A 22,811-nucleotide genomic window follows, 5' to 3' on the forward strand; every position below is an offset into this window, starting at 1 on the left:
CAAGCCCCACATCAGGCTCTCTGCTCAGCGGGGAGCCTGCTTCCTCCTCTCTCTCTGCCTGCCTCTCTGCCTACTTGTGATCTCTGTCTGTCAAGTAAATAAATAAAATCTAAAAAAAAAAAAAAAGAAAGAAACGTATTTATATCATTATTATTGTGCATTATATTATACCCCATAACACATATTCACACACAGGAGGAAAAAAATACAAGGACACATCACCAGACAGAAGCACTATTAACATCTGAACGTTCTCCCACTCATCTTTTTGCAATAAAAAACATCTGAACTGGGACGCCTGGGTGGCTCAGTTGGTTAAGCAGCTGCCTTCGGCTCAGGTCATGATCCCAGCGTCCTGGGATCGAGTCCCACATCGGGCTCCTTGCTTGGCGGGGAGCCTGCTTCTCTCTCTGCCTCTGCCTGCCATTCTGTCTGCCTGTGCTCGCTCGCTCTCCCTCTCTCTCTGACAAAAAAAAAAAAAAATCTGAACAAGTTCTCATGTGCCTGGGTGGGTTTGGGAGGCTTGGCCCAAGAAGGGATGTGGATCGGGCACACACATGAAGCCCCCCTCCTGGGAGCAGGATTTCTGCAGAAACCGCCCCCCCCCCCCCCCCCCGCAAGCATCAAGAGGTCAAGCATGGAAGCAGGAGCAGGAATTGGAGACCGGGCTCCACGGCAAATGTGGGCCCAAGGGACTTGGAACTGAGCTGTGACAGGCAATGGGTGGAATGCTCTGGATTTTAAGTATTTTCTTTTCAGTCCATCATGTTTCCATCTAGAAGTTAAAACCACCACAGAAATGGTTCACACAAAGATGTGGAGCCTCCCTGAGGTGGGAATGGAATAAGGGACAGAGGAGAAGTGCTCCTACTTCTGCTCAGTGGAGAATTTCCAGCAGGACAGGCCTGTCCCCAGGAGGGGAGGAAACCAGAGCATGTTCACCCCTGCACTGTACAGAGGAAACAGAATCCCAAAGAGGGAAAGCAACACAGCAAGCCAGCCCAAAACCAGCCTGGGGTAACTGGGAAGGATCCAGTCTGATTCCCGGGTGCTCCTCCCGAGCCGAGAACGGGCAGACCCACAGCAGGGGTGACTGGAGGAGGAGCAGAGGGTACGGGCACCAATAACAGCAAAGACCGGGAGTTGGGGCAGCCCTACTCAGGGAATACAGCTGATCGCAGATGGCCACTGGATCCAGGGCCTCCCACACTCAGCCACATGCAGCATCATCTGTGGCCTCAAGGGGCTCCAACCTTGCCCTATGGCCTCCAAATCTGGGGGATGGGACCCAGACATCAGGGGCTCCTAACAGCTCTCCAAACCCACAGAGACCCTTCAGTCAGAAAGGGTGACCCATCTAGTCTCTCCCCGCGGCTCTGACGCCCAGCGTGGCATGTGACCCAGAATAGGGTGCTTAACTTTTGATGGCTTAGATTTCCGGGTACAACGTGGAAATTTTATCTCAACCCAGAACAAGTACAATTTTTCTAATGCATATCAGAATTAAGTCTTACTGACAAGACTTGTTAAAGACCCCCTAGATGGCCACAGAGCCCCCGATGCAGACCATCTTGTCCCCAGACATGGAAGGTAAAGCATGTCTGCATTGTTAGGAATAATCGTCATTTCATTTTACAGACGAGGAAACAGGGCCCGAGGGATGTCAGATGACTGCCACTGGGAAAGTGTCCCTAAATCATCAGCACCCCTCTGTGGGCAGCTCCACCAGCCACATCCCGGCTCATCTGTACGCGCTGGGTTCCATGTCACGCTCCCGTGGTGCTTGTGAGGTGGGCCCTGCCATCTCCATTTTACAAAGACCCCGAGGCTCAGCATTTAGGCAAATGTATTTCCTATTTCCTAACGCCTCCCTTCAGCAGGCACGTTGGGCAAAGAAGGGAAAGGAACGGACAGCCATGGCCCCCGAGTGCCTCGAAGTGACTGGTGGCAACAAAAGCGCACCAACTGTAACCATCTCCAGCATTTACTGAGCACCTGATGTGTACCAATCTCCGCACCTCCCATGGGTCAATCTGTTTAGTCTCCACAACAATATTCGGGAACAGTATCACGATATTCCCCATTTTACAGACGGGGAAACTGAGGCATGGGCAGCTAAAGAACTTGTCCAAAGTTTTGTAAGAAATAAGTGACAAGGGGGCGCCTGGGTGGCTCAGCCTCTGCCTTCGGCTTGGGTCATGTTCCCAGAATCCTGGGATCGAGCCCCACATCGGGCTCTCTGCTCAGCAGGGAGCCTGCTTCCCCCTCTCTCTCTCTGCCTGCCTCTGCCTACTTGTGATCTCTCTCCCTCCGTCAAATAAATAAATAAAACCTTTTTAAAAAAAAAGTGACAAGTCTCTCTGGCTCTAAGAATGATTTTTTTTTTAAGATGTACTTACTTACTGGAAAAGGAGAGGGAGAGCATGAGCAGGGGGAGGGGCAGAGGGAGAGAGTGAGTCTCCAGCAGACTCTCTGAGGAGCACGGAGCTCACAGATCTCCTGACCCCAAGATCACGACCTGAGCTGAGGTCAAGAGTCAGACGCTTATCAAACTGCACCACCCAGGCGCCTCTGGGCTTTTTTTCTCCTTTATTTTTAGAAACATCTCTAGATTGAGCATTCCTCAAATTCAGAGACTGTATCGTACTCATCTTTGTGAGCACAGAATTTAGCACATCTTGCCAAAAAACTATGTAGTTAGTAAATTTCAATTATGGAAAAGCATTTAGGAAAGACTATTAGGAACCTTAATGGTAGTTGCCACCGTGTGTTCTCCTTGTGTGAGCACCTCCAAGATTACAGGAGACACTTTCACATTCATAACAGAATGAATGACAAGACTGACAGACCACACAGGAGGGTTTGGGTTCTTTTGTCCCCACAGGAGTTTTTAAAACAAGAAGCTCATTTCCATTAGCTTGAGGATTGGTTTGAGTTCACGCGCTTGGGTTTTAGGATAGAGAAATCCAGCATGAAAGGCGGGAGAGGCCCCCGTGACAGATAAGTGATCTGGGTTAAGACACTGAACCTCTCCTAGACGCCGTTTCTTCATTTCCGGCCCAGCCGCTTCCTCCGACACACCCAGGCTGAAGGGCACAGAGTCCCGGCAAACACCGAGCGCGCTGACCCTCAGCGCTGGGCCCGGAAGGACTGATCCCCACTGCGCCTCTGGGGGCGGCCGGGAGAGGGGATCTTCACGTCCTCACCAAACGGAAAGACACCTGCAGCGCCGCGGTGAGGGACGCTAAGCAGACGAATGCGTCACCATTCGGCAACATAGTATCAAACTCCTGAAACTCACATAACTTGGTGTTACAGGTCGATTACACTCAATACAGATAAGAAATGGGGGGGCGGGGGAGCAGAGAATAGAAGACATTTTTTTTGTGCTCGTCAACTGTATTACGACCAGTTAAGGGCAGGGCTTGGGGGCAGGAGCCCAGAGCGGGAAGCGGGACGAAGAAATAAGGAGGTGGAGGGTGGTGGCAGGGAGGCGATCTGAGGTGAGGCGGGGAGAGGGGCTGACCGAGCAGGAAGGGGGCCGGGAGGGCGGGCTTCCGGCAGGGCCTCCCCCTCCAGCTCGCGGCTTCACACCTGCGAACCACCCACCAGCAAGTCAATCACTGCCGGCCTTGCCTCCCGCCTCCCGCCTCCCGCCTCCCGCCGCCGACACCACACAAGCAGCTGCGGGAGGTCTGCGGGGGTGGGGGTGGGGGGGCCGCTCTGCGGGCCCAGGGGAACCTCCCGCGGCCGCGGACACGCACGCGCCCCAAGCGGCCCCCTTTCTGTGAAACGGCCAAGAGCCGTTTCCACTTAACTGTGTACGTCCTTCCTCAGCAGAATCAAGCGGCCACTGGCCACGGTCCCCAAACACGCCGGAGCCCCAGGGCCCGGACCCGGCCAGTGGGAGAGAGCAGCGCACCCGCAACTGCGGCCGGGCCGGGTGTGCGTGCGTGTGCGTCTAGACCGGGTGTGTGTGCGCGTGCGTCCAGGCCGGGTGTGCGTGCGCGTGCGTCCAGGCCGGGTGTGCGTGCGCGTGGCCAGGCCAGTGTGCGTGTGCGCGTGCGCAGCCCGGCCGGCGGGAGGGCGGCAGCGAGGCCGGGCTGGTGAGGCGGGTCAGGAGCGGCGCTGAGCGCAGCGGGCACGGTCTCTCCGGAGCCGCGTGCCGGGGCTCTTGAAGGACAAGAAGGGGGCCAAGGGTCTGAGCTCAGGGCACCCAAGGACCCTCGGTGTCACTTGTCTGCTGAGCGCGGGTAAGCAGCGAGACCAAGCCCGCTTACCCCCGCGGGCTTCCCAGGCCCCTGCCCGAAACTCCCGCAGAGGGGCTCCGGGGCCGCAGGCTCGCCAGAGGGAGGAGAGGTCCGGGGAAGCCCTCCCACTGGCGAGAGGGGCGGCGGCCATCCAGCTGTGACCCGTCCTTCTGGCCGGACGTCAGGGGCACCGTCTCCCTGTGTTACTGCTGCAGGTGCCGGCAGGGGTGATGGCCTTACTGGACGGAGTGGCCCCCCTTGCCCCTCTCCACCCCACCTGCAAGGAGGCCTTCCACCATGGGCGTGCACCTGCCGGACCCTGTGGCTCTCACACCTGGGCTCCAGCCTGGCCCAAACCCCCCTTCCCACCTGTGCGCAGACAGCCTATAATCCCTGTCTCCATGGAGACACTCCTCCACCGTCTGCCACCCAAAGACCTCCTCGGGAAGCGTCTGCTCCTCCTCTCGCCCCGCAGCCTGCCAACATGAGGGTCAGGGACGCGCGGCCGGCACCATCCATAACCACCGGGGAAGTCTCCCCACGCTGCCCACTCCACGCCCCCTCCACAGTCTGAGTGGCTCAGGGTCGGTGTCCAGGACAGTGATCCTGGGACACCCACAGCCTCCCTCCTGTCACCCCAGGGACCAACCAGCACCGTGTGGCAACTGCAAACACCCCCGCAGCAGACACGTCACTATCCCTGGAGGGTGTCTTCACTCTACGCTCACAAAAACTTTCGCAAGGGGCCTCCGTCCCAGCCATCTTGGCAGTGGCCCTTGAGGTAGGGAACAAAAACTCACTACAGTCCATTATCTCTAGGCTCTAGCGTTTCAGGAAAAGGGGATAGCCTGTGCCCAGCCACAAGCAGACCCTGAAGATGACCAGACAGGCAGAGAGAGACGGGCCGTCCTCCTCAGCACCTGCCTGGTCCGGGGTAACGGGGACCAGAGCCACACACACATCCACCCGTGCCGGGGCCCCTCCCACCAGGAGCGGCACACATGGGAGATGGCCATCACCTATGCAGACGTGTCTGCTGTCACGAGAGGCATGCCAGAACAAGCTGGTGACAAGTAAATCACGCAAAGAATTTCTTCAATGAAACCAGCCAGAGCTTGTTTTGAAAACAGACCTGGAAGGGAACCAGACAGGTCTCAGCATCCCCACCTCACATGGGCAAGGCTCAGGCTCTGAGAGGCCCTACAGCCTGACTCCCGGGTCCATCGTGTCTCCCATAACCTCCCTGTCCCCCAGAGGTCACCACTCCCACGCCAAGGCTGGGAGGCAGGAGCGACTGCATATTTGGGTCCTGGGCAGCTGGGAAGCCCACTGGTGCCCCAAAAGCCAAGGAACTGCCTCCAGACGGCTCCCCGCTCTCGCACCTGCCCCCCGGCCCTCCACTGCCCTCAGCAGGGGGGACAGCCAGCTTCTCCCTTGGGGGGCTCTGAGGATCCCCCAAAACCACATGTGCATAGGACGGGGGGTCCCGAAGGCTTCAGTCACTGATGGGAGACGCCACCAGGTGTCCTGTCCAAGCCTCTGCAATCACTGCAGCAAGGCACAGCAGCACAGCCACCCCAAGCTGGAAAGTCAAAGACTGGACCCAGTGCTGGCCAGGCGGCCCAGCTCTACCGCCGCCCACTGTGGGGGCGATGTCCGTAATCTGAAGAGGGACAGCCACCAAGGACACCAGGTGCAGAGGAAGGGAGCAGACCAGTGCACAGGCTCTCCGCGCGGCAGCCAAGGACGAGACACCTGAGCAGACACGGGTCCTTGGGAGCCGCCGAGAACTTCGGAAGAGCAGACCAGTGGACTTGTCTCGGGACTCGTCTACCCCAGAGGACAGGGTGGGGCTCATGTGAGAAAGAACTTTCTTCCTGAGCAGACATGTCTCCAAGGAAGACACACAAATGGGCCAGAAGCACACGGAAACGTGGTGAACATCACAGCCCTGATGGAAACGCAGACCAGCCTCACACCCACTTCACGCCCGGGGGTGCTCTTACCAGCAACCAAACACAAAGAACAGAAAATCCCGAGTGTGGAGGAGGCTGTGATTGGAACCCTGTACATTGCCGGTAAGAATGTAAATGGTGCAGCCACGGAGGAAAACAGTGCAGTCGTTCCTCAATAAATTAAGAACAGAACTACTGTCTGAGGCAGCAATTTTTCACTTCTGGGTATTTACTCGAAAGATCCGCAAGTAGGGACCCAGACAGATGCTGTCCAGCGGCGCTCACAGCAGAGTCCGCCACAGGTGAGTGCGCAAGCCACACGTGGCCACTGTGCCCCGAATAGGCCTCAGCCTCAGAGGAAGGCAGCTCGGACACTTGCTACAACACGATGAACCCCAAGGACATTACGCTACGTGAAACAGACCTGTGACCGAAAGACAGCTCTCCCAGTTCAAGAGTGCGAGTACAAACCTCTCCTTAATGAAATGACACAATTAGATACTTCAACTTGATCCATTACAATCTTATCAATAATTATTACTCTGTTTTCTACATTTCAACTAAAAGTATCAAAATGTAATTTTCCAGAAAACCGTGAACCAAAATTAATTTCAGCATCAATTAGCACTTGATTGGCACTTCCGTGAGGAGTGAACCTCAGAGACAGCAGGTGGCGGTCCCCTTCGCATCTAATGGGGACAGAGTTTTGGTTTTGCAGCAAGAAGAGCTCTGGGAGCAGACAGTGGGACGGCATGTTAACTGCGCAAATGTGCTTAACGCCATTGAACAGATACTCAGAAACGGCTACAGTGGTCAGAGTTGAATTACATGTGTTTTACCACATTCCAACATTTTTAAAGACAAAGAAAGAGCTTTCTAACACAAACAGAATTTCCTAAAGCTGTTTGTGACCGTCTGAGCAGAGGGGTAAACAAGCCTCAGCCTGAGTCCGAGACATTCCCTCCGCACAACGCTGTCAGCCTTTCGCCCCCACGCCAAGGCTTCCAAGGCCACAGTAAGGTTCGGCATTCGGACGATGAGCCTGTTCTGGCTCAAAATGTACACGAATCACAGAAAGTCACGGACAGGTCAACACGAGCTAGCCTGAGGACGTTCTGATGCATTTACACGGTCTCCCTGTGGGAGACAGACCGGTTAGGCCTTCCCCGCTTCCTGTCCGGGCCTTCGCAGGAAAGGAGCTTTTGAGAAGAGGGTCCGACAGAAACCTGCCTCCTGCTCTCCACGGGCAGCGGCAGGAAAAGGACCAGCTGTGACCTGAGCCTGCAACCTCACGTGCATCCAACTCAGAAGCTCCTTAACCCAGCCCTTCTCTGGCTCCCCCAGGACAGGAAAGAAAGGTGTCACGCGGCAGAGCAGGAAGAGGAAGAGCCACCGTGCGCCAGCCTCCTCTCGGGGGCGGAATGCCAGCCTCTCTGTGCCAGTCTTCTCCCCAGGGCCGGGGTAGGAGAGCCGGCGGGGCAGGGACGGGCCCGGCTGTCACTTCTATTCCTGTCTTTCTGTTTTACCCACACGTGATCAATGCACGGGTACTGTATTTTCTGTTTTAATTAACTGGTACTTAAGAACAACTCTTTTGGCTCAACCCCGTTGCCGGGCTAAAGAGATGTGATGCTGAAGCTACCACCATTCTAGGACGCGGACACCAGGAGCAACAGAATGGGCTCCTGGAGTGGGGGTGAGCCCTCCATCTCTGGAAGCATTCAACCAGACACCAGATGACCCTCCCCCCGGCACTATAATCCGAGAAACTCCTGCACTGGGTCTGGGTCTGCTCAATCCTAAACTTTCATAGGAAGGAATCCAAAGATGCCTTAAATTGTTTTCTCAGGAAAAACGCGTAACAGTTGTGTTGGCTGCTGCTCCGTAGGCACCAGGAGAAGAACGGGAAACAGAGGCCAAGCAGCTCCCTCTGGGAGGCAGGACTGGACACAGGAAGGGTTAGGACAAGAGGCACTGGTATTAGAAACCCTTCCCAGCTTCTTGGTCGTGAGAATGTACTAACTTGATAAGAATTTCAGCAGTTAAGGGTGACTTGGCTCAGTTGGTTAAGTGTCTCCCCTCGGCTCAGGTCATGATCTCTGGGTCCTGGGATCAAGCCCCACATTGGCTTCCTGCTCAGCGGGGATCCTGCTTCCCCCCACCCCCCAGCCCCACCCCGCCTGCCTCTCTGCCTACTTGTGATCTCTGTCTCTGTCAAATACATAAAATCTTTTTTTTTTAAAGATTTTATTTATTTATTTGACAGAGATCACAAGTAGACGGAGAGGCAGGCAGAGAGAGAGAGAGAGGGAAGCAGGCTTCCTGCTGAGCAGAGAGCCCGACGTGGGACTCGATCCCAGGACCCTGAGATCATGACCTGAGCCGAAGGCAGCGGCTTAACCCACGGAGCCACCCAGGCGCCCAATACATAAAATCTTTAAAAAAATTTTCAGCAGTTAAAAAAACACATTAATCACAGTTACTAAACAACACATTTTCAAAAAACACCTGGTAACATGAGAGCACTCACGGTGTTCTCCACACACGTACTTGGAAAAGGAAAGCAGCACACTGAAATGTTCTCACTGGGTTTCTCGAGGTGGTAAAAATACTGATAATCATCATTTTTCATACATTTGTGGAATGTTTCACGTTTTCTATCAAGCACAGTAATTTCAGTAATTCCCCAAAGGCAGTTTTATCACCTTTAACACCTTTTTAAAAATGAGAGATTAGTATGGACACTAAGTACAGCTACATATTCTCGGCGGCTTCCCCATGAAGCTGGGGCGCTGCGTGCCCCGCCCCCCATCCCCCACCCGCACCTCTGCAGCCAGGAAGGGGACCCGCGTGGTCAGAGCCGAAGGCCCCAGCTGCCAGCAGCACCACGAGCGGCGTGTGCGCCCCACACAGGAGCTGGTGCCGGCCTCCCTCCCAAACCCGGGTGGCTGCAGGCTCGCCGTGACAGCACCAGTTGGGGGACAGTAACACAGCGGACACTTCCCCGCCACGCCCACCATGGTACCTGTCCAAGGGGTGCCGCTGGCCTCAGGGCTCCAAGCGCTCCAGGAGCCGTGCCCAAACTCCTCCCGAGCCCGGAGCTGCACCACGTGCCGCAGGCCCTTCCAGGCATCATGGATGGTGCACTGGTGCCGGGGCTCCTGGACCTGCGGGCAGGGGGCCCAGCAGCAGTGGGTGAGGCCAGGGGGCACCAGCCAGACAGCCCTCCCCTCCCCCCCCCAGCAGCATCCTCTGTCAGACGCAGGGAGGGACCAGCTGCAGAGGTGCTCAGAGCCTCCGCGCAGGACCCCGCCAGCCATGCCCTCGCCCTGCCTGTGGCCCAGCTGCCTATCCCGGGCACGCGCATCCTCTCAGGCCGGTGAAGGCACGGGACAGCATCCTCACTGCTGTGCGCTGAACGAGACAACCCAGCCTCCCGAGGACCTGGGCCTCACCCACGCCCGCACAGCAGGGAGTCACATGACCACAGAGAACGGGTGTCTCATCCCAGGAACCCTGAGTACCCAGCCACTCTTCTCCGTAAGTAAAAGGATTTACCATCCACGTGGTAAAGGTCTTCGAGCGCTCAGCCCGGTACCGGAGCTCAAACTGCAGCCTGTAGAAATAGGAGTTCCAGGAGGGGGGGTCTCTCCAGGTGACACGGAGCCAGCGGGGATTTCCGTCCACAGCCGTGACGGTGACGTTGGCCGGCGGGTCGGGCTGCACTGCGGGCAAGGAGGGCAGGCTCCCATGCAGCGGCAAGCGTGGCCACCGTCCCCCCGGAACGGGCCAGAGACACCCCAGTGCCCAGACCAGCCCCCCGGTGTCACCTGCCAGGGCACAGGAAGCCCCCAGGGCACCAGCCCAGCACACCGCAGCGCCAGCCCCTGCGCCCCCCAGCCGTCTGTGAGGGGCGTCAGAGGGGCAGGGGCGTCTGGCCGGGGCACACAAGAGCTTACTCACGGATTCCATAGCCCTCAAATGTGAGGAGCCTGCTGGACTTGGTCCCAGCACTGCTGCTGACACACAGGGACACCACGTACAAGGAATTGTCCCCCTCCGGGACCTCCAGCTGGCAGGAGAACTTGCGGAGCCCCTGGGAGTAGGGGCATGGCTCCTGGGAGTCTCCCAGCGGGCGGCTCTGACTGTGGACACAGGACGAGGACGGGCTGGCTGCCAGTGTCCGCCCTTGTTCGGGGCCGCGAGGCTGAGATGCCCCACGCTCAGCAGCACTTAGCAGGTCTCGTGATTTCTGTCGATTATCCAACCTCACCAAGCCTCTGTTTTCTCATTCGGAAATGGGAATATCGGTAACACCCACCCCACGGGGGCATGTTAGGATTTGCTGACCAGAGAGGGAGACAACCAGGTTAGTGCCTGCGCAGGCAGGTCCCAGTGCCGAGCTAGAGCATACCCCGCCCCTAAGGCATTGTACGAGGGAGCCTCCGGCCTCTGTCCCCAGGGAGGGGCAGCAAGGAGCCCAGGGAGGCCCCCTCCCCAGCCCTGAGTCTCTAACAGAAACCACTTGGCCTCGGGGGACGAGGACAGCCCATGGAACAGCCAGGCACCTGCTTCCCGGGTACCCAAGGAGGCCAATGAGCCCGGAAGAGAATTCTGGACAGCTACAGACATTCAGGGTGAGTCAGACACTGTCCCACTGGGCCTGGAAGCCTGACGCGGCCATTTAGGACATGTGTGGGCACAGGAGGGGCGGGCAGCCACTCACCCGGCCGCTCGCCGGGGCTACAGGTCCCTGCTGATTCAGGGGCCAACCCCTGCCCAGAACAAGCTTCCCCCTGTTTGTCCACTCCCAGGCAGAGTCAGAGCCTCCATCCCACCTAACGCTGAGGGTGGGTCACCAGGGGTACTGAGGGTGGGCGCCTCTCCAGCCGTCCTGGTGAGTACACAGCCCGGGGCCCGCGCTGGGAAGAACAGGAGAGCCAGCACCGTGGGGCGAGCGTACCCGGAGCAGGAGCAGCGCACACCTTCCCCCCACAGACTGGCAGCTCTCCTCCCACTTCCCTAGTCCAGGAGCTGCTGTGGGGACCCATGAGCCTGCCCGGTGTTTCCATGGCAGGTCTAGGCAGGGCAGGACATCCTGTCTGGGGACAAACACCTTCTAGGTCCCAAACGATGACACCCATGACCCGAGTCTGCGTTCCAGAGGTCCCGATTACCCCTATGGGCTGCCGTGCCACTCCAGGCGGACTGTGGGCTCAGTCGTGCACAGAGAATGGGCAGTAAGGTCGGCCCCTGATGACACTCGGCACACAGACACCAGCAGAAACCAAGCCCTGGAGTCACTGCCCGGATCTCTGACCCTGACGACCTCCAGCTTACACTCAATAACCAGCACCCAGACACGTGGCCAGCATCTCCCCCCACAGCCTTCCCAGCTCCTCCCGGGCCCCGCGGAGCCCCCCGCTCCACACCCCAACCTCCCTCCGCGCCCCCCCCCACCATGGCTCTCAAGGCCTCTCCTAGGGAAGGGGCCTGATAAAAGGCTCACACCCCACACTTCTCAGGAGCTGCCAGCTCGGGTCAGAGCCAACCCCAAACCTGGCATTTTGAATAAACTCAGCCAGACTGGGCTCTGACCCTAGCAGAGCCACTTACAAGCAAGATGACCTTAAAGCGAGTTCATGGATGGCTCGACATCAGCCTCTCCATCTGCTGAACAAGGGAAGTGACACTGCTCCCCCCACGGCTACGGGGTCACGTGGTCACAAAGCAGCACCGCCCAGCCCAGCCGGCAAGTTCTCTTTCTGTCCCCCAGCCCCTCCCTCATCCCCAAGTGGTGAAGTCTGGGAACCCCTGCCCAGCCTCCCACTGAGAGCCGGCACCCCTCCAGGGGCCTCCGAAGGACGGGGAAGATGGACACACAGCCTGGCCCAGATACTCACAACTTCCTCACCAGTAACGTGGCCCTGGTGGTTGGGGAGGGTGGGTTCCGGGGAGCCCACTCACAGGCTACCTTGCTGAGCGGACTCTTCCGAAAGCAGGTGAGCTGGGGCTCCTCGGGGGGCACTGAAGGGAGAGCACAGCCAGAATGAGGGGGAACACGGCCCTGCAGCCCCCCAGCCAGCCCCAAGACCACACCGAGACCCCCCAACACACACACACACTCATACAATCTTTGCCACAACAGTAAGGTAATAAAATTAACCACACGAACCACCAGGGACACTGGGCACAGGGGTGACGCTGTGAAGGAGGAGGAGCCCCCAAACCAGGCCTCAGGCTGTGAACCCCTGGCCTCAGCCCTAAGCACTCGGGCCAGGAGGAGGGTGGGGTCCCTGCCGGCCAGATGCCCCCCGCCAGCCCCAAGCAGCCTCGTCCATCTCTGGCTGGCAGGCGGCAGTGGATCTTTCCTGATTTTGTCAGACCAAGGAAATCACAGGCGTTTAAAGGGACAGCTGGGACCCGTCCCCTAGCACTCTGAGCTCTCAACTCACCGTCCACCAGCAGATGCACGGTTCCGGCCAGGCGGCCGTCCTGGTAACAGGAATAGTTTCCAGAGTCGCTGAGCTGCACGGACCTCAGAAGCAGCCTTCTTCCCACAGCAGCCCAGCTGCCCTGCGGGGAGCCGGCCACAGGATGCTCCAGCTGCCAGTGAACGGTGGCGTCGTCTCCCGGCTCCCCGCCCGGACAGGTCAGGGTCACGCTGGCCCCAGGCAGGCTGGTCATCGCACCGCTCGCCACCTCTGTGGAGGGAGAGGACGCTCAGTAAGCCCACGGTGGCCAAGAAGGGCTTTGCTCCTGGTCTGGGAAGTCACGGGGGCTTCAGAACCACACGCCTCTCTAGCCCAGCCACTGGTCCCAGCCACGGCCCCCCAGGGGCCTCGGGAAGCCACCTGACTCCTCTGATCAGAAAACCCTCGGGGTGCCTGGGGGGCTCCGTAGGTGAAGCGTCTTTGGCTCAGGTCATGGTCCCGGGGTCCTGGGATCGAGACCCATGTCTCCGGCTCAGCAGAGAATCTGCTTCTCCCTCTGCCTCTCCCCGACCCCACGCTTGCACTCTATCTTCCAAGTGAGTAAAAAATTTAAAAATAAGTAATAAATAAAATCTTTTTTAAATGTATAAGTGAAGAAAAAAAAAAATGAATTCTTAAGAAAAGAAAAAAGAAAACCCTCGGGGGCCTGCCACTGGCCACAGCATGAATTCCGAGCATGAGGCCTGGCGCACAGGGCCTTCCACCACCCGTCCCCGCAACTCGCAGGCCTCACCTCTCCCCGCGCCCCTCGAGGGTACAGAGTCCCGCCGCTGCCCCCATGACCTTCTCTGTTAGGTCTCCATACAGCCCACCCCAGGCCTTCCCTCACCCCCAGCTGGATCAGGTCCCCACCGGTGCCGCCCTCCTCGCCCGGCCCCCACCTGCTGCCACAGGGTTACCACGTCTGCCCCCGTCTTCCCTCCAAGACTCTAATGCCACAGGAATCGACAGCCTGTGCTCTGATCTGTTCCGTGTCCGTGCCCAGCCCGCTGCTCTGCACACAACAGGGGCCGCTGGGCACCCGGCGGGCGAACGACTGAGCCAACGCACACACCCAGCTGCTCAGCAGGCGCAGGGCCGCACCCGGACTCTCAGGACAGCAGGGGACCCTTCCACACGCGGTCAGACGCACAGGCGTCACGAGGCTGCACAGCGGCGGGGCGGTCCCTCTGTCCGGGGACCCGCTCCTGCCTATGAAACCTGCCGGACAAGGCTACTTTCATCCTTGGGAGCAAATCGGAAGGTAAAAAAGAACAAATGTGCTCCCTCCCCCTGAAAAGTATCATGTATGTGCGACTCGAGAGAAGAATACTGAAATTAAAGAAAGGTGAACTTTCTTCAGTACAGGTTAAACAGAGTCACAGAATTTGAGATAAAATTAGTCAACCAATTAACTAAATGCATCCATCCAGCTAGGGGAATGGAAGCCAGGAAATACAGCCATTTTCTTATTAAGCACACTTGGGGGTGCCTGGGTGCCTCAGTTGGCTGGGCAACTGCCTTCGGCTCAGGTCATGATCCTGGAGTCCCAGGATCGAGTCCCACATTGGGCTCCCAGCTCCATGGGGAGTTTGCTTCTCCCTCTGACCTTCTCCCCTCTTGTCCTCCCTCTCGCTCTCTCTCAAATTAATAAATAAAATCTTTAATAAAAAAAATAATAAAAGCATACTTGGCCCTTCCAACCATCTGTTAGCAGCAGCAGCAATAAATCCCACCAAAGATTTAGGAAAAGCCCAGCAGGAACCGCCCTCGCCTTCCCCCAGCTCCCGGCCTGAAGGGCCAGCATCAACGGGTCTGACCCGCTAAGCCTTCCTCTGGGGAGGAGGAGCTCATGTCACACTTGGCAGGCTGTCCTTCCTGCTCCACCACATCCAAGGTGGCACAGAGGGACTAAGGGTCAGTGAGACCCCCAGTTGGAGAGCACCCCCAGAGCGACCGCTGGACAAAGCACAGCCTTCAAGAGTCCTCCTCACTTCACCACTTGGAGCCTGACACGCCCCTCCCCAGCACCCTCTACCCGGAGGCTGGCCACTCGGGGTTGGGGACAGGGGCAGGGTAGCCACCGGTCCTCACCGGGTTTCTTGGCCAGAGCTTTGGACTCTGGAAAAACAGTCGAATCTCACCGTGCAGGGAGGGCCATTCGGGCTGGTTCATTACACCCCGCGGCCTTGATTTCTCCTCCCTCTCTGACCTACATCCCACAAATATTCCAGAAGGACCCCAAGGAGGAGGACACCGTCTGGCAGCAGAAAGACCCTGCCCTCGAGACAGGAGACACATTCCCCACGGCGGAACGGGGACTCGGGAACCAGGCTTCCCCAGCAGCAGCACAACCCAGCCCCTGAAAGCCCGGGTCCCCTGAGGGTGCCTCCCTGCCCAGATGGCTCTAGAAGCCCGAGCCACAGCACACCCTTCACGTGGGACCCTCGGTAACAGTCAGATGCTGTTTCTGAAACCACTGAAAAATACGGCCCCCACCACGGGAGCACACATCCCACCACGAGAGCCCCAGCACTCGCACAGCCACCACCCAGAAGGCACCCTGCCTTGGCAGTGTTCCAGTTTGGGTGCAACCCGTCTTTACTGTTAAAAATAGGTTCGCTGCACACAGATCCCTAATTTTTTCTGGCCCTTGATTGATTTGGAAGCTTTCTATAAAAGGTGCGCACACAGTCTGCTGAAGCGAGCTTTCGTCATTCATTACGGGTCTGGGACTCATCCAGGAGCAGCCGTAGCTCACCCCCTTGTGCCTGCGATACCCGCCACCATGGTTCTCCCGCCCAGGGAGGGCTGAGGGCTTCCAGCATCTGCCGCATCAGAATGCGGCTATTGGCTCCCTCCCACCTGCTCCTGGTCATTTGCGCAGGACTCTCCGGAGTGGGGCCACTGGTCCCAGCATGTGTGTCACATGTGTCCTGTTCCTTCATGACTGAACACGCAGCCGAGCGTGCGGACGCCAGTGGGCAACTCATGGGCGCGTCCGGTCCAGAGTCCACAATGACTTCCATCTGTGCCCGATGAAGCTATGTTTAGAAGACCCACCCAACGCTTCTTCTTTTGGAGATTTTTTTTTAAAGATCTTATTCACTTGACAGAGTTCACAGGTAGGCAGAAAGGCAGGTGGGGCTAGGGGTGGGGTTGGGGGAGGGGAAGCAGGCTCCCCACTGAGCAGAGAGCCCGATGCGGGGCTCAATCCCAGGACCCTGAGATCATGACCTGAGCTGAAGGCAGAGGCTTAACCCACTGAGCCACCCAGGCGCCCCTGGAGATTTTTTTGTAAGTAACCTCTATATCCAAGGTGGGAATTGAACTCACAGCCCTGAGATCAAGCCACGTGCCCTATTGATGGAGCCACCAGGCCCGCTGTCTTCTGTTCGTTATTTTTAAGATTTTATTTTTACCATCCAACACTTCTGATCACCATGTCCACATTTTGGCTTCTCCATTTTCCACCGGATGAGAGTTAACACAGATGTGACGCTCATGCACAAGGTACCGCCGCTGCAGGAACCAAGACGCAGAAACCACCAGAGGACCATGCAGGTCGGGGCTGACCTTCCTGATCCCCCTTCAGCTGACGAGCAGAAATCCGACTTCACCAGGCACCAGAACCCGACAGACACGACAGACAGACACGGGTGGCTGCAGGAAGGTCCGCGCACGGCTCCTCCTTCCACTGACACTTTCACAGGGCACGGCTCCCATCCCCAGCCGTGACTATGAGACATTCATCAAAGAACTCAGTAGGTGCTTAATACATGTCTAATGCAGGGTGCTGGAGAGGGACCCACAGGGACAGGGCCTCCCCACTGGAAACAGCCAAGAGAGCGCGTCAGAGATGACACAGTGGTCTGGGGCCAACGCTGACCCTGCCCTAGATGGGGGAGCTCCTCAGACCAGGAGCTGCGGGGAGCCTGGAGCCAGAGGGAGCTCTGTCCTGCTTCTGCACTTGCCAGTTCCAGGAGACTTGCTTCTCTGCCCACTTCCCTCCCGCAGGTCAGCCCAGAAGCTGCCTCCGTGTGTGGTGACCAACCGGTCCCTCCCTGCTTGCTCTAACAATGCCCACAGCACTGGGGCAGCTCGAGAAAGAGCAAAGAAAAAGGCTTTTTTTTCTCTTCCACAAAAGCAGAGCTGGGGAGCAACCTGATGGCCACTCCTTCTGCCAAGTCGCTTGAGTAATGGTTTTCTGAGTCCTTAAAACTGAGTCACCATTTTTTTTTAACAGGGAATGATTAATTATAAACCACCCATTGGCAACTATTGCCTGTCCCAGCCCTTCTTCCAAATGCGCTTCTTCTGGGGGCGCCGGGCCGGCTCAGTAGGTAGAGCAGGCAACCCTCGATCTGCGGGTTCAAGGCCCGCAGCGAGCACAGAGGGCCCCTCAAAAAAAAAAAAAAAAGTGTGCAAACTGTTTCTTCTAGAACCTGTGAAGAACACTTTGTCAACTACGCTTCTGAAAACACTCTGTGCAGGCTGCTCAAATACTCAGCCAGGAAAGACGGCAAGACAATAAGGGAGCTGAAGCCAGGGCGGGCAGGGCCGTCCCTCCCGCCGGCTCACCCTGCTCCACCGGGACCTCCACCTCCCTCCGAGCCAGGGCCAGTGACACCCAGGCCTCGGGGCCTCGGCCCAGCTCTCTGCAGGGAGGAAGTGCTGGCCCCTCTCAGCCCTGCCCGCCTCTCCAGAGGGTGGGACGGGAAGTGACTTCTTTCTCTGCCTTCAACCTTCTTGCAGATTTTAGATCTGTAAGCCGTGTGGGTCTCAGAACCAGTACGTGTGCATTTAAAACAAAGGAGCAGCACAGCCTGGGCCTCTCCAAGTTACTCTGCCTCAGGAGGAGGAGGGGGACATGGGGCAGAGCACAAGGGGACTGGGAGGGAGAGAGTGGGCACCTCAGGACAAGTCCCTCTGGGTCACAGAGGGTTCGCCCATCCCCGGGCTCCAGGCTCTGTCCCTTGTCGCCTCTGCTGGGCTCCACAGCCCAGGCCCTCAGCTCTGCCGGCCGGACCCCTGTCTGCTCGAGGTCACGGCTCCTCCCCGTCTGCCCAGCCAGCTCCCCCCAGCAAGCAGGCCCCTCCCCAAGCAGGACTCCCTGAATGAGTGAGCGGAATGGCCCTGTGTGGCCCCTGGGGCCCCGCCATCCCTCCAGATGCACCTCCTGGCCCTCACTCAGACGCTGGGCGCTGGGCGAGGGGGCGGCAGGGAGGGGGCGGCCCCCACGCTCCAGCACCGACCCGAGAGCACGCGGGGCCGAGCCACAGCTCCGCGGTCTGCGGGCAGGGCTGCAAGCCTGCACCCAGCCCTCCGGAGAACACGAGGGCATCTGTGTGCCACCACGGGCCAGGCTGGAAGCCCTCGCCGGGGCAGCACAGACAGTCACCACCACTGTGCGCCAAGCCTCCTCGTCCTCCTTGTCCACGGCGGCACCTCAGACCCCACGACGCCCTGCAGGGAACTCACCACTGCCTGTACCACCGGCCGTCCGGAGCGGCCCCCAGCGCACTGAGGGATCCGGGGACGGGGGATCCGGGTCGGGGGTCTGAGTACTGGGGCCGCAGCGATTGGAGCTCTGATGGGGGGAACAAATGGAAAGGGCACCAGAAAGTGAAAGCCCACAGAGGACAGGTGGCCGGAGAGCCCTCAAGGGTGAGACTAGCCTCTGTGGACGGAAGGGCACAGGCCCAAGGCCCCCAGCCCAACCCCAACAGGAGCCAGACTGCGCCTTCCTTCTATTCACCCTCCCATCACCTGGAGAACGAGCCTGCTGTCCCCCAAGCCCCAGCACTGAGCACCACGGAGGCAGGGACAGCAGGCGGCACCGGAGGACTGGGAGTCTCTTTCACTCCTCCCCAGGCTGGAATCCAAAGCAGGACGGCAGACCCCTCACCCCAGCTTCCTGTGAAGGCAAGGGGCCCACAGGGGACAAAAGCACATCCCCGGGGACTGAAACCGGAGGTGTCCACTACGGAAGACAAGCCTCCTAGCAACACCCCCCTGAAGGCCACCGTCCTCGACATCAGGGCTAGCCCACCACTCACCACTTACCAGGAACCATGCATCCAGGATTAGGGTCAGCCCCACGGGGAAGGGACAGGAGGCCCGAGTCCACCCCACCCCCTGCCCCCATCTCATCACAATTCTCAGGCAACCTTGGGCTCCTCACAGAGCCACTGGCCAACCCCCTGTCGGACTGTGAAGTGAGCCTTCAGACCCCCACTCCTGCCCCCAGCATCTGTCCGTGTGGACTCATCCGCTCTCTCGGGTCAGGAAGCACATCTGTGTCTGCTGACCTCAGACAATACCAGCCTGAAAACACGTCATTCATCAACAGGTTTATCATCCTAATAGTGGATGACTTTGGTTTGGAGAGAGTTGACAGCCAGACCCCAGAGCCCTCGGACCAACACTGCTCCTCTCCCTGGAAAGCTCCAAGGTACGGGAGCTCCCACAACCTGCCTGCGTCCCCGTCCTCAAGAGCAGTGACCCCCCGGCAACCAGCCCCACACCTGCAGGCCCTGCAGGCCCAGGCCACCCCACTCTCTGGGATGCGGCCCCACAGCTCTGGGAAATGGGGCCCCTCCCCGTTCAGGACCTCAGGCTGGGTGCCAAAAACCCAAACAGCTCTGCTGTTTTCCTCCTTTTTTTCCTCTTTAAGTAAACTCGCAAATGTCAATAATCAGAAAAACATGCACACGGAGACATATTTCTCAACTCCACCACGGCCCTCTCTGCTGCGGCTGCCAGCAGAAACAAGGTCAGCTTCCCAGCCCCGCTTATGTAAGCAGTGAGCTCGCCGCACAGCCAGCGGCCACCGAGCCCGGGCGCGCCTGCCGATCCCAGGGCCCTGGAGGCTGAGCAGGGACTCAGGTCTGGCCGTCGGGCTCCGCCGGCACCGCAGAACAGACTCTGACCTCTTGGGCTACAGGGGCCCGGGGTTTCAAGCAGGTCACTGAGAAACCAGGTCCCTTCTCAGCAATAAAGGCCCTTCAACTGAAGGGAATGGCCGAGGCAAAGTATCCAAAAGGGCGTGGGTCCCTGTATCCAAACACAGAATTTGGTCCCCGGGGGGCCTAGAATACGTCCTCAGTGCTCTCCATCTACCCCCGAAACAGCTCTCCAGACTCGCGCGTTGTAATCGCACGCTCATTAGACGACAAGAGCATCAGAACTCCCGGGCCTGTCACTCCTCACAACCTCCTTGCCAGGAAGGGAAGCTCATCCTGTAGGGCGACCCAGGCACCAAAGTTCGGGAACCTGCCAAATTCAAAGAGCATGGGCTCCAAGTCTGTCTGGCCAAGGGTCTCTCTCCCCCGGGACAGGTGCCTCTCTGGGCTCCCCCCCAGCTCCCCCTTCTCTGGGCTGCCCGACACCTGTCACTTCCTGCTCTCCTCCTGCCTTTCCACCCATCACAGCAGCTCGGGAAGGGAGCCCCAGGTGTGAGGGACGAGAGGGGAGCAGGCCTCCCCGGGCACAACGGCTGGCTGGACTAGGGCCCAACCCTGACCTTCCCTAGGGCAGCAGCTTGTAGGACACACACACACACACACTCTCTCTCTCTCTCTCTCTCTCCCTCTCCTGCTCTCACCAAGTCACCCATTCACGTGCCTAAATGCTAAAGTCCGCAGGTCCCAGGGAGAGGCCCTGCCTCCTTCTCTAACTCAGTCCCCAGGCCCACCCCCCACACTCCGACCTCCTCGGGCTGTGCCGCCCCTCCTCTCTCCTGTTTGCGAAGCTGTACCTGCTCCTATCGGCCTTGTCTTTGGCAGGTTTGGTATTGACTCTGGCTCTGCACCATGGACTACACCCTGCTGGGGAGAGAAAGGAGGCTCCTCGGGACCCATACAAAGGAGGTGCTGGATGCTGGCTCTCAGACCTACGTGGTGACCAGCTCCTGGGGGGAAACATGTCATCCCGCCCCTGGGGCCTCTCAGGGAATCCGCAGGCCCAGCCAGGAAGGTCTGGCCAGGTCACCTCTCCGAGGTTATCACCTAATTGGACGAAAAGATACCAAACAGGGCAAACAGCCCAAAGGTCCCAGAGGCCCACTGAGACTGACTCTGCCTCCGGCCAGAAAGGGGCTGGGCTGGGGATGCCGCCCCAGAGCCACCCGTGGGGGCTGCGGCAGGCCGGCTGGGGCCCATGGGTAGGGTGGCCGAGACAAGTTGTGTCCACCCCTCAGCTCCGCCCCCCGCCCCGACACAGCCATTGTCCGTGACTTCAGCCATCTCTGAAGTCAGCCTCGGTGGTCAGCCAGGAGCCTGTCCTGGGGGGGTGCGTGTTCGCTGGAGGCGCTACGTGGGGCCGGCGGGCTGATCGGGTTCTGTTCCTCGCCTCACTGCTGGCCACATGGGCGTGCGCTCTGTGAAAATGCACCAAGCTGCACTTCCACGCCGGGCGCTCTCTGTTACGCAGGCCCCGAAGTCGGCTCCCGCGGTCCCACCGCTGCCTGAGCTAGGGCCTAGGTCACGCGCCCGCACGCACCTCACCGGGCACACGCATCTCACCTCACCCACGCGCCCGCGCACCTCGCCGGTCCCTCCAGCTCACCCAGGGTCCCCGGGAAGGACGTGGCTGGAATCCCGTCCCAGGTCCCCCTGCCCTGCCACACTCTCTGAGACAGAAGACTCAGCCTTGCGGGTGCACCCTACAGCAATCTGCAAATCCCACCTGATCCTCATAAAAAATACTGTTGGGAACGTTTTAGAGCCAGACAGGCTGACTTGAAAGTGAGCAAGGACCACCGGCGAGAATGAGGAGGCGGAGGAAGGAGGAGGGGACAAGCCCTCCGAAGCTGCCGTCAGGGAAGCAGCACCGTGCGCCCCAAACAGACTAAAGTCACGGAAAAACTAGAAATGGCTCAGAAATGACAATCGCCGAAACTCGCTTAGTGTGCACTAATGAACTGCACACTTTAACATGGCTGAGATGATCCCTCTGATGTGTATCTTACCACAATCTTTTACCGGGAGACTGCGGGGCTCAGTGGGTTAAGCCTCTGCCTTCGGCTCAGGTCCTGATCTCAGGGTCCTGGGATGGAGCCTGCTTCCCCCTTTCTCTCTGCCTGCCTCTCTGCCTACTTGCGATCTCTTTGTGTCAAAGAAAGAAAATGTTTTTTAAAAAATTACCGTTAAGGGGCGCCTGGGTAGCTCAGTGGGTTAAGCCTCTGCCTTCAGCTGGGGTCGTGATCCTGGGGTCCTGGGATCGAGCCCTGCATCGCATCGTCATTGTCATCGGGCTCTCTGCTCAGCAGAGAGCCTGCTTCCCACCTAGCTCTGCCTCCCTCTCTGCCTACTTGTGATCTGTCTGCCGAATAAATAAAAAAAAAAAAGGGCAGCTCAGTCTGAGTGTTGGCTCAGCAAAGACCCTATTCCAGGCCTTCCCCCCCACCCCTCCCAGCAGGACAGTCTGTCTCAGGGATGAGCCTGGATTCAAACCCTGGGCCCAACTGCTCACCACACCCAGAAGCAGGTGAAACCCAAGCATTTAGGCATCTGGCAGACCTGAGAGGTGACTTGCAAACTCAGTGGGGCAAGGGCATCCGGGTGGCTCAGGGGTCTGAGGGACCCACTCTGGATTGCCCCTTGGGTCGTGCTCTCAGGGTTGGAGTTTGGGATCCTGCCACTCTGCACTCAGCAGGGCGTCTGCCAGAGACTCTCTCTCCCTTTCTGCCCCCCCCACTCTAACTAAATTAATAAATAAAATAAAACCAGCGCGGGGGGAATGATTTTCACTAAATTGTAAAGGGACATTAGGTTATAACTGGGGAAAAACAGCCACTCTTCATGCCTCAGTCTCTGATAAACTCAAAACAGATCAAATATTTAAATAGAAAAACCTCTTCAAGCCATGAGGCGGGGGGGGGGGGGGGGAATAATCTTTTAAGATAATATCGGCAAAAGGAAGATCTCATTAAGTGTGAAATGACACCTTGAAGCTGTAGAGACTGCTGAACCCACCTACAGGTTTACAAATCAGCATGGCGAACACCGTCCCCCGCGACAGTCAAAACACTAATTGACAAACCAGTGAAAAAAATCATAAATCACATCATAAAGGCCTAAATTCCTTAATATATTAGGACTTCCTGTAAACAATAAGAAAAAGACCAACAA

At 58.1% G+C, this 22,811-nt stretch overlaps 1 protein-coding gene across 3 annotated transcripts in view; it reads right to left on the reverse strand.

Annotated features, from left to right (window-relative positions):
* Window positions 1–22,811, reverse strand: part of IL6R (interleukin 6 receptor) — a 40,793-nt gene that overhangs the window by 11,607 nt on the left and 6,375 nt on the right. For all 3 annotated transcript variants that reach the window (XM_047705841.1, XM_047705842.1, XM_047705840.1), the window contains exons 2-6: window positions 12,661–12,909; window positions 12,109–12,232; window positions 10,169–10,350; window positions 9,764–9,930; window positions 9,231–9,372 (exon numbers count right to left, since the gene is read on the reverse strand). In XM_047705841.1, coding sequence (XP_047561797.1) covers window positions 9,231–9,372; window positions 9,764–9,930; window positions 10,169–10,350; window positions 12,109–12,232; window positions 12,661–12,909 — 864 coding nt within the window. The remainder of the gene's footprint in view (window positions 1–9,230; window positions 9,373–9,763; window positions 9,931–10,168; window positions 10,351–12,108; window positions 12,233–12,660; window positions 12,910–22,811) is intronic.

Source organism: Lutra lutra, chromosome 15, assembly GCF_902655055.1.
Source record: "Lutra lutra chromosome 15, mLutLut1.2, whole genome shotgun sequence".
In the NCBI taxonomy this organism is placed as follows: domain Eukaryota; kingdom Metazoa; phylum Chordata; class Mammalia; order Carnivora; family Mustelidae; genus Lutra; species Lutra lutra.